Below are 11,868 nucleotides of genomic sequence, written 5' to 3'. Positions count from 1 at the left end.
GATCAATTGATTACTTAAAATAGCATGCTTCTTAGGTTCGAAACAAAAGAAGCTGCATCGTACTAGCACACTATGATCGTGTAATACTGAAACAAGTTCGATTTCCAGATTTGCAAGAACAATTGTTTATGTGAAAAAAGTCTAGTTCCCGATTACGATCACTTGCTCTCCTATTTTAAGTGGTACGTATTTTAAGGACTCGCCACATTTTCTCAAGTCTGCTATCTTGCAAGTTAACTTTGACTTCATAACTCAACTCTGTATACCTATCAAAAGAAATAGCCAACAGAAGGTTGGAAAAGTGTAAAAGAACAAGGAAATTGAAAAAAAAAACGCATTCAAAAATTTTCAATGTTTCTGAACTTCCGAATATCAAAGAAAAAATTTATCATGTAAAAGTTCATTGAACTTCACGAACAAGGTCATTGACTTCTATTGATAAACTTAACTAAATTTAAGAAAAATGAACCAATGGGTAAATTATCAAGACCTATATAAGTGAAAATCACTTCGTTCTTTTGCACTTAGAGAAATGAATTGTTAAATAAAAATAATTACTAAGTTTTTATCAGTAACTTAAATATTCACAATTTTTACTTTAAAACAAATGAACAATATTTACAATACACATTCGTTTATACAATGAAGATTACTGTTTCTCAACCAAAATAAACACCAGAGAATTATTTTTTCTAAGACAAGTTCAAAATTCTTATTGAGGTGGTACTGATTTTTTGGCAAGTTTCTACTGCAGGTTCTGGGATTACTCAATAATGGCTGCCCTAAACTATTTTGCTTCTTTTATGTCTCTAATGATGCCTAGAGTCCTCTTTGGTTTATCCCAGATACATAGGCCAGTAATCAGAGAAGATATCGCCTCATCGTTTGGTGTTCATGGTGTCTACTGTGAGTGACTCTTTCCTCAACTCCTGCTCCAGTTCATTGGACCTCTTCTTGTCTATCACCTCCATCTCTCTGATCTTCTGCGATATCTCCGTCACAATAAGGGTCCTGTAGTCTTTGCCCTCTCCCAGCTTCTCCATGTGGTAGAGGAACTTGCGTCTGTCGTTGATCTCGTCCCACACTTAAAACAGATAACTTAAAGTAGTTCGTTAAATTATGTTTAACTGCTGTGAACGCAGGCCGCTTTGTTTGCACTCAAGCTTTGCAAGTTATTTTTATACTTATTAATTTTATAAAAGAATTTATATGAAACTACATCCTCCCATTCGTTCAGTTCCAAAACAGCTAGCACAATTGGAGAACTGGTTTTAAAGATAAAAATTTATTCGAATTTAATCCTATTATTCAGTTCCACTTCGCAACTAAAAGTGAAGCGCACTTTTTTTATCACAGAGCGTATTCAAATCCCGTTCGAAAATGCGAAAGTGAAAATCAAACAACCTCGACAGAAAAGTAAACACAAACTAGTTTTTCCAATTTTTCCACTGACCTCATCTCTGGAAAATTAAATCTTTCTTTAGAACTTAAAGCACTTAGATACTAAAGCAACCCAGATGCAGTGTCAGTCCCCTTTTTAATGCTGAAATTGTTTCTAACACTCAGCGAATCGGTCCTTCGGCCTGGACTTCTGTTCAGCCTGTCTCTCCTGTTCTTTCTCCCTGGCCCTACGCATCTGCTGTGCCTCGAACTCTGCCAGGGTAGTCGGCCTTTTCTCCTCGCGCAACACTTCATCGGGATCCAGTCCAGCCAGGCGCCTTGCCAGACGATCCTTCTCTTTTTCTCTGTCTCTTGTCTGACTGCCGGCCGATACAAACTTCTCCCGTTCGTATGCTCCACCAGCTATTATTTGATCACGAGTTCGAATTCCACTGAAAACAACTGAGCTTTTCAAAAAAAAGTTCTATTTTGTGGAGAAGCAAAGCAACCTTCATTTCTCAGTGAAATTTTGCACTAAATCACAAAAAATGCCAGGATGTGACGGTCAGAATGATGAGCAGTGCATAGTAAGATTTAAGCAACATTACTCACGACAGAGTGTGTTGTTTTCGTCTGTTCCTATCTGATCCGCTAGTTTTTCTGGCAGCTGCCGCGCCGGAATCTTCACTTGATGTTGGATTGCACGATTTAGGCAAAGAGCTGCCAGCTACAGACGAAAGGCAATGGATCAACTTTTACAGAGAATGGAAGCATCAAACATGGCATGGCAAACCCGCCGACAGAAAATGAGACGAAAACCGCTAATTCGACAAATGAGCTTCAAGATCATTTTGATGATTAACTTTTTTGATAAAATTAACCCAATTAAAGACTACTCGATCAATGGTTAAACTGTTTATTCCGCTGGGAAGTTAAAACCCACTTCTGAAGCTAGAAAACGTTCGCCTTTTTCGCGATTGCACCAACATTTATCAAAGGTAAATACTAGAAGGGCGTTTTCAGAGACAGAAGCGACGTTGCACGTAACAAACACACAAAAAACGGCAAATATGGATTTTAAAACTTAAAGAAATGCACAATTAAATGCAAGTAAATATGGTTTGAAAAATTTGATAGAATTTGCCGCCTACTGGCTTAATACCTCTGATCTACAAATTAAGATACTAAAGTTTTGATAATTGCGCCATAATCCATTGTTGACTTACGAACAACAGCCACCAATATGGCGGATAAACCACATGCGGAAAAAACACATGACCAGAATAGAAATTGAAAATGAGCACTGATTTATGAATTTTTTATTTGCTGAATATTTTACCTCTGAGAGACTCTTCAAGTTTCCGTTGCTGAAAGTTGGTCAATTTGGATTCGTTCATCATGGCTAAACAGACACAAAAACAATAGCGTTCTGTTAAAAGTTTTGGAAAAAATTCTTTTATACATTGATTGTATGAGAATTGTACGAGAAACTTTTCAGTTTCATGCAAAATTGTTTATTCTGTTGTTATTCTACTTTTTCCCATGCAAAATTGGTGAGTGATCTATAATTGAAAAGTGCTTATAACTCTTCATATTACTTTGATTTAAGCTGAAAACTCTTAAAAATTCAACAAAGCCTATGACAGTTTTTTCTAGCCTTCTTTAGTCCCTCCAAATAAACACAAAAAATCATTTTCTGAGGAGTTTTCAGTCAACCAAATCAGAAAGGGCCTGGAAGTTGCTAAGGTTTATCCAGGGGCTGATTTAGGGGGGATTTGAACGCCTTTTCGTCGGGGAATCGACCTCCTCACAAACCAAAAGTTCCACGTTCCCCCTTTGGTATTTTTCATCAGGGTTGCAAAAAAAAAACACTTTTTGAGTATAAAAAACGTTTTAAACATGTTTTTAACAAAAACAATGAAATTATATGCAGTCTGTGCGCCGTAATTTTACAAGTCGAGTGCTCTTTTCATTTCATTTTCAGTAGGATCGACTCCGAAAAAGTCGGATACAAAAACAAACGCAGCAAATCAAGAATACAGAATAGAAGAATTTTACCGTTTCTCGGCAATTTCGAACCATTCGCGTCGTTCGATACCTCGATCACGAAAACCATCGAGGAGGTTTTTCCCCGAATACAGTTCAGTTAGTCAAAGCACACAAGAAAATCTGCCAATCAGGGGAAAATGTTTTAAACACGAAATCATTCAGTGTTTTAAACATGTTTTAAACAAGACATGTTTTAAACATTGCAACCCTGTTTTTTATGTCATCCATTTTTGAGCAACCTACTCTAGACCTTTTCTAAAGGCGCCTTTGGCACCAATGTGTGCTAATTTTGAAGGGGAGCAAGCGCCGAAAAAACGCAATTTTTTGGTCAAAATTTTCCAAAAAACCCGAAAACAGCATTTTTGGCCTATTTTTTCAAACTGCTTGCGGCGCAGGAAATTTGGTCAAAATAGGGTCGTTATATTGATTTAAGAGAGCTCGGAAAACCATTTTGGTCGACCTAAAATACGTCGACATTTTTGAAAAAATTTTGAAACCCCCTTTCCCCCCCCCCCCCCCTTGAGATAATCCTAGATCCGCCCCGTGGTTTCAATAACAATTCGACTTTAGCTTCATTCAGATTTGTCAGAAAAATTGTTTACGGGAGAAAAGTCTAAGCCCCGATTACAAAACAATTGCTCTCGCAAGTGTAACAAATATCTTTTTCATTGCAAGATTATACAAAATAACTTACTTTTTAAAAGATTGGCAGTTTGTGGACTATAACTGACTTTAGGAGCATCAAAGCAATTTCCTCCAGCTGATACACCACGATATGGTTTGTCCATTTCTAAACTGAGGTATTTATATCTTATTTCATTAAATCTGAAAAAAAAATCATGAAAACGAAGCATCTGGTATAAAATACAGTCAATACGTCTGTCAAGCGCAGGTTGAAAATGGCCATACTTATGTTGCATTGACAAATTCTTGAAACAAATCAATCTAGTCAATGTTTGAATGATCCAGAGAATTGTCGTTTAAAAGGTAACCCTATTGATAGCTGCCATATGGATTACTTAACACTATATTACTTTTAAAAAAAGTCAATTAAAATGGGCCCTTCCGTCATGCGACGGTACGTGCACAAGTTGGATAGGGCATTACCAACGCTATATTGACGAATTGTAAAACTTGAAGAAAAATTCAATTGACTATTTCTGATTGGCAAACAAAACTAATGATTAAAACCAATAATATCAGCATATTTATACTAACAATGACGTCATCGCATACGCAATAAATAGAAGTGACGTCACCACCCACGCAATTTTCCTTTTATGGCAATGACGTCATTCTTTGAATAGAAGTGATGTCAGAAAATTCCAGAATAATAGAGAAAATTCCAGAATTTTCCAATTTAGAAAATCAACCCGCCTTCAAGTACGTCTCCATGACCCTAATCTGACTATTCAGCTCATTGGGCTGATGCGTGTCTTCTTCCATCTTAACGCACCAAATCTTTGCCAACGGCTGTGTTTCCTGTTCGAACGGCTGAAGATCAGTCCTGACTACCACTTTTTGTGGCAACAGACTTATAGAACATTTCGTTACCGCTATTGTTTCCAGATCATCTGCTGCGCTATTTCACATGGTATGAGGTAGCGATAACTCTTTCACCTGGTTTGAGGTAGCGATCACTGTCAGGGTCTTGATATACCTCACTGTTCAGATCCCTTGCTCGAGTCTCCATTAGCAGTGAGAGGATCACTAGCTTTGATAGTTCCGATCCTGAGCTCGAGTTCCTGTCTGAGTAGATGTCGATCCATTGAAGAGTCTGCGATAGAGCCTGTCCCCTTCTCCGGATCAGTTCTGTGCCTTCTTCGCATCCATCTGAACTCCCCGGACAAAACTTTATTCTCCAGGTCCTGTTTCTCATCAGAAACTTTTTCATCTGCATCAGACTCCCCAGACAAACTTCCTTGTCCCGGGTGTTGATCTTGAACTCGCCGGCTCTTCTCACAGTTCGTCTCCCCGGACAGACAATCTTGCACCAGGTTTCGTTCAACCTTCTCACCTTCTTTATCCTGGTCCTCAAAGGTAACAGTTTTTTTTGCGTATCGTTCCCCTGTTCTTTCCGTTCTGAAGTACTGGTTAAAACTGTCCTACAATCCCTCTCGTTTTATTAGTGTTGTCGTCTTGACGGCATGATCTTCACCTTCTCATTGACTGTCAGTGACGCCACCACTCGGGGTCATCTCTGGTCACTATTCTCTCTTAAACTCCACCCAGCATCCGCATCGGTTGCGGTGTGACCTGCACCGTTTTATCCAATAATGAGATGCTGTTAATGTTCATGCGAGAGGGTTCCTGCTGAACCAGGTTCGAGCACAGCAACAGGTCCAAGGGCACAGGGTCCTTCTTGGATAGAATCTTTATCTCGGCTGCTTTCTCTAGAGGTAATTCAGGATGTCCTGGGGTTGGATGTCCAGACTTATCCAACCATCTCGTCAAGGGAAGCGCTTCATAAGTTTCTTTGTCCAGAAACGAGAATCCTTCCTTGATTTCTGCCTGATTGGCTTGCTTCTGTTCTAACCTTTCATAGAACTCGGTTTTTTTGCTGAGGCTGTCAGCGTTCTGCTCGATTATCATGTGGTAGCCATCTAATCTCACTATCCATCTTCCGATATAACTCTGATCCATCGAGTATGTCTTCAACCAGGATAACGCTCTGTTGTCCACGTGTAACTTAAAGGGAGCGCTCCCCAAGTATGCGCGGTACTTTTCCACAAATGTGATTACCGCAAACATTTCTGCTTTTGGTGCACCATATTTCATCTCAGTGTCAATTAACACCTTACTGCCATATGCAATGGGACAGAGAACTTTTCTTCCATTCCATTCCTGCTCCTGATGCAGTATTCCCTACTACTGATGCGTCTGTGTCAAAAACATACATGCCCTTTTCAGTAGACATGCCTAGCACTGGCGCTTCGCACAGTTCCCATTTATGTTCTCGAAGGCCGTTCGAGCTTCATCGCTCCATTCGAACTTCTTTCCTTTGTTCCGCATCAACTTCTGCATGGGATACACCTTGTCTGCATATCCTTTTATGAACTCACGGTAATAATTGGCAAACCCGAGGAAGCTCATAAGCTGTGTGTCCGTTCTGGGAGCCTCTCATGTCAACACAGCTTCTACTGCTTTCGGTTCCGGCCTCACACCATGCCTGTCCACCATTCTTCCTAGATACTTGATCGAATCCCTCAGGATCTAACATTTCGATGGTTTGCATTTTAGGCCTGCTCTGTTCATGCAGTCAAAACCCTCATCGAGCCAATCAATGTGGTCTTCCAGGGCTGCTATTGCTATGACCACGTCATCCACGTAACACACCACATCACAAGATTCCCGTTCTTCTTCGTCACTCTGGTCAAAGCCTGAGCCATCAGTCTTTGAAAATTGGCCGTTGCATTGCACAAGCCGAAGGCCATCCTCTTCCACTGGTACAATCCCAACTCGCATGCGAATCCGGTCTTTTCTCTATCCTTCTTACGCAGAGGGATCTGCCAGAAGGCAGAACCCAAGTCCAATGTGGTGAAGAATTTGGCATCGCAAAGTTTAGAGAGGCTCTCCTCTATCCGCGGTATCGGGTACGCAAATTTTATTGTTACCGCGTTCAAGTAGCGAAAGTCGCAACAAAACCTAAACTGCCCCCTTTCTTCTTCGCCATCACTAATCCGCAAGCCCATGGCAATTTCGAGGGTTCTATCATGTCGTAATCGAGCAACATTTCTATTTCCGCTCGGCACGCTTCCAATTTATGTGGCGTCATTCGTCTTGCACCTTCCCTATGGGCAACGGCGCCTTCCTCAAATTCGATTTTGTGTTCGACGAAGTTACAGCAACCGATATCCGCTCTATGTTTTGAAAATACATCCGCGTTCGGATTTAAAACCGCCCGCAATAAATCAAAATCTCCCTCTCCTATTTTCCCTTTAAATTGTTGTATTTCTGGCAAAACCGGTTTGTCAGTTTCTAGTTGATATGACGAGGGGCACTCCAGAAAATTCGAGCAGCTCGACAAATCTTCGTCCCTTTCGGATTTCAGTGAAAACAGTTTATGAATAGATTTTAATTCATTAGTCTTTTTTAAAATTTTATCTTTATTGGCAAGATAAGGACAGTCTTTCACACTATATCTCTTCAAGTTTTGTGTCTTTTCATAGTCGGTCCTCATCGGCAAACCGTAACCAAGTTTCTTTCCATCCTGGATTGAAACCGTGGTGTCCAGAGTGTTCAATATCATACAGACACACAGTCCTTTTCGAGTTACCGAGAAGCTCCGGCCTAAAATCACTGAACTTTGACTATTTGGATTCGGTACCAAACAAACCTGTTTACTATCACTTAACGAATTTAAATTTCTCAATCTAAAAATTGCTACTACTGCTTGTCCCGGCTGTAGTTTTACCTTTCAATCTAAAAAGATTGGTATCTTATTTTCATCTGTTTTTATTCTATTAATTGGTTTCTTAACATATTTCCGGTCCGGGTTCCTAATCCTTACTAGGCCGTTGTTCAAGTCAATCATCACTTCGAAATTCCTGACAAAATTTCTGCCCAAGATGAATTGGTCGGAGTCATCCAGATTCTCTACTACTGGGAAGCTCATCCAAAGATCCCGTGGAGGAACGTTATTGGTGTTCTTCCGGCTACGTAAATCGCTCCTCGATTGGCCGCTGCCAGTCGGAGATTCGTCGGAATTAGATCTTCCCTGGTGAAGCTCATTCTTTCCTAAGCTTTATCGGCATCACGCTCACTACCGCTCCTGTGTCCAGAAGCCCTGTGACTCCGATTTTCTTTCCGTTGGTGTCGTGCAGATGTGCTGTCACATCTGCTTCGTATCCAATGTGAACAGCGTTTTGCTCCATCATGGCGTCATGGCCTATCCTACGGACTTTGAGTTGTTTTTCAACAAAATAGATCTGTCCTATTTAATCACTGTCTATTATAACATATGTCCCAGTGTAGATGCTAATTCCATCCACGTTCAGCATTTTTGATACGGTCCATAAACGTCCACGTAGCGCCCGTGAAGCTTCTTTATTCGAGGGCCACCCGTTGTTAGTAGTGCTCGCACAGCTCTTGACTCAGTGCGTGGCTCCACCTGCCTCAGATAGTCTGCATATGTGTCCAAATGCATCAAAGTGAACACTGATGGTTCACTCAGATTTCTGATTACCTGGTGTCCCGCTACCGAGATTATCGATGGTATTTTGCTTCCTTGTGGCACCATACCGAACCTCAGCCCGGAGATCACATTTAGTTTCATGCTCAAACTACTTGGTGCTTTCGTTTGCTTAGTTTTTCCTGTAATTTATCATTTTCCAATTCGAGCTTCACCTTTTGTTTGATCTCCTTCGTTACCAATTGCGGCTGGACTCTATTTAGAGCATCCCTCGCGGCTGCCCTATTATCAATCTTGAAGTCATCCGCCGCAGTCACCGGTTCCACTTCACATGTCTCTTCCGTTACCGCCTGCATCTTCTTCGTTGCCAGCTCTTGCGGTTTTTCTTTTCTGCGCGCCTCCGCTTCACTCAATGGGCGAGCCTTGCTGGCTTTCACACCCGATAAAGCTTCCTCATGCCTTGGATGCTTGATGTCTGCTACAGCATCCCAGATTTGCGGACAATCCGATTTAAATTGAGCTTCCAAGTTGCAAAAGAAACATCTCGGGCCGAATTTTGCAATTACTCCTCTCATGAAATCTTCATGGTCAACTTCTGACGCAACTTCGTCCTCGAGGCTAAAGCCGATTGCTTTCATGCCCTGTTTGTAAGTTGGGCATGCTTACAAATGATGGTCCTTCGAACTGCAATTTGCACAAGAGCGCCTCTTGTCCATATCGTACTTCGGTTTATACCAGTTGTTCCCTTGGATTGCTGGTCCGTTGTTAAAATTGCCTTAATTGTTCTTGTAATATCCAGATCTCGATGGAGGCTTCAGCAAAGATATTCTTTTGACTTGAGTCTCAACTCCTCTGGTGTTGGCGCATTGGTTGAGAGTGGTGTGTAATGTGTTGCTAACATTGTTTGAAGTTCATCATTCTTCACATCATCGATGAAATTTGAGGCTACTGCCAGGTTCATCCTTCTGTTTGACTCATCTGGTTGGCTATGCCTTCTCAGCATCTCCAAATCGTCTAGAAACTTGTCTATCGTCTCATCTTCTCGTTGCCTCTGTTTCTCGAACCGCATCATTGCTTGGTTTCCCTGCACCCCTGATCCAAAATGATTTAGCAAGATTTCAAAGATTTTCTCAGCAGTGTCCCGTTGGTATTGCTTTTTGGCCATCACGCAGTTTAGGACTGTCCCTTCCAAGTTACTAGTAAGCGCACTGCATTCTTGCCTTTCTGACAAGTCTTCTTCCTTGAAATGCAGTTTCATCACTTCTATCCAGGTATCAATACAGCCATCAGATTCGTCTTTGTAGCATCTTGGTTTCTTAAAAATCCTTTTGGACTTTTTGCTACGTTCATTGGTTCTAGATAACTTCGTAGGGAATGTCTCCAAAGACCTGTTCAGAGGTTCAAAGGCTGTGACTATTGAGGTAGCCTCTGTTGAATGCCCCTCCTCAGTATCATTGCCCCCTGATAAGGGTTCTGCACTTGGAACTTCCCTTTCGTCCGATTTACTTGGATTGTTTCTTCCTTGGCTCGCATGACTCATCCCTGGGCTCGCATGACTCCTGTTCCTGGAATCACCTCTGCCAGTCACATGTGTGCCTTGCGTCGATCGTTCGTTTGAGGTCTGTCTGTTGCCAGTTGAACTTCCTCTGATGTTTGGGCCTCATGTTCTATTATCCCCTGTGGCATAGCCTGCTGAACGGCCCCTACCTCTAGTGGATCCATATGTCCTTCTCCTATTTTGTTGGTCATTGAAGTTCACCCTCGGCTCCCTGCTCGGTCCTCCCAAATTCGGTCCCCCATCTTTTGGTCCACTCCTGCTGCCTAGTAGCCCGTCCAACTGATGCATGATAGCCTGAGTTCGCCTCTCCATCATCGCATCTATCTTTGTGTCAAGAGTCCCAAGAGTCTGCTCTTGTTGAATTCTCAACTTCTCCATGTCGTCTCTCAATCGTAACTCTCTCTGTTCCGCTTCTCTTGTCATTCGCGACAAGTTCTTCGCCAAGTGTTCATCCGTTCTTTCCTTCAAACGTTTTTCGCTTCTACTAACTTCTTGTCTGTTGCGGTTTATTTCTTCCCGCAGACTTTCTCTCTCGACGTGGACTGCCCTTTCTAGTTCACTCATCCTTATGGACATCTGTTCATTCTGTTCTCCTATGCTGCCCACTATGTTGGTCAAGGCTTCTTCAATTGATACTCCGTTGTCCACTAGTGGCGTCACAAGTGGCGGTGTCACACTGTCGATACCAGTTGGCTTGGTGCTGATCGAGATTCGAGCTTTGATTCTCTGCCTTGACGTCTTTTCATTATCCACCTCTGGATCCGCCGGTGCGTTGCTTAGCCCTGTGTTTCTACTCTTCCCAGTTCGAATTTCCGAATTCGTCTCACAAAGTCTCCTGTCTGGCCTGATGTGTTTGTGGTTTTGCTCATTGTCCTCACTACACCAAATTGGTCCATGGTGCCAGTCCCTCTGTCGGTGTATGCTTCTTTCTCCTGATTCGAACGATTGAGGCTGACTCGAGATCCAAAGTCAACTTGCTCGTCATCGTCCCCTTCTTCCTCCTGGGATTCTCCTACATCGCCTGTACCCGCTCCCATTGTAAATGGAAAGTTGTTTCCGAAAGTGTTCTTCACTCTCTCTGAAAACGATGAGGACGTTGCCTGTTTCTCCGTCACGCCTGCCATCATGGTGTTGTCTGTGGGAGATCTTCTAATTTCCACAATTTCAGTAGAGATGTCGGACAGTTCCGACATCTCCTCTCGGTCCAGTGTCCCGGTGGAAGTGGCAAAATCTTGGCATTGTTCTACCGGAATAGATTCACTCGCCAGCCTTCTGTTTCCTCTCCCCTCCGGTCCATGTGTTTCCTGGCTCTCATCCATGGCCTGGTCCGGATGGACCTCCGTTTCTAGCATTGCTTTTCGCTCTTCTGAGGACTTTTGACTCCTGTCTCAACCATTCTGCCTGAAACCGTCTCTCCATTGTCGGTCCGGGTTCGTGTGATCCTTTCCACAAAAGGGTCGGTCATTGGTTTTCTCTGTTTCTCAGGTATGAATTTCCTGGAGCTATCTCGTAGTTTAGGTATCCTTGACTTGTCAAACCCATCTTTAATTTATCACTTCTTACTGCCTATACACTCAATTCGATTGCTAGTGTCCTTTTAGCCTAACTACTTATAACAATAACACAACACAATAATTTTCAAACGTTTCTATTAGATAGTGACCACGAATCCTTGAATGTTATCATCGTACAGCATGTATACAATTTATTCACAATGATTGTGAAGCTAGCACAGTATGATGATATCAGT

The 11,868-nt window shown here is 42.1% G+C and overlaps 1 protein-coding gene across 1 annotated transcript in view; it reads right to left on the bottom strand.

The window, feature by feature from the left end:
* Positions 1-502: 502 nt before the first annotated feature.
* LOC134844582 (UPF0193 protein EVG1 homolog) overlaps positions 503-11,868 on the bottom strand; it is a 260,384-nt gene continuing 249,018 nt past the window's right edge. Inside the window, exons 2-6 of the mRNA XM_063861326.1 lie at positions 4,124-4,256; positions 2,720-2,782; positions 1,993-2,107; positions 1,561-1,832; positions 503-1,084 (exon numbers count right to left, since the gene is read on the bottom strand). Of these exons, the coding sequence (XP_063717396.1) occupies positions 879-1,084; positions 1,561-1,832; positions 1,993-2,107; positions 2,720-2,782; positions 4,124-4,217 (750 nt within the window). The 5' untranslated portion in view covers positions 4,218-4,256 and the 3' untranslated portion in view covers positions 503-878. The remainder of the gene's footprint in view (positions 1,085-1,560; positions 1,833-1,992; positions 2,108-2,719; positions 2,783-4,123; positions 4,257-11,868) is intronic.

Source organism: Symsagittifera roscoffensis, chromosome 4 (assembly GCF_963678635.1).
Source record: "Symsagittifera roscoffensis chromosome 4, txSymRosc1.1, whole genome shotgun sequence".
NCBI lineage: Eukaryota > Metazoa > Xenacoelomorpha > Acoela > Convolutidae > Symsagittifera > Symsagittifera roscoffensis.
The sequence above is the reverse complement of the archived record's forward strand: the minus strand, read 5'-3'. Positions and strand labels throughout refer to the sequence as shown.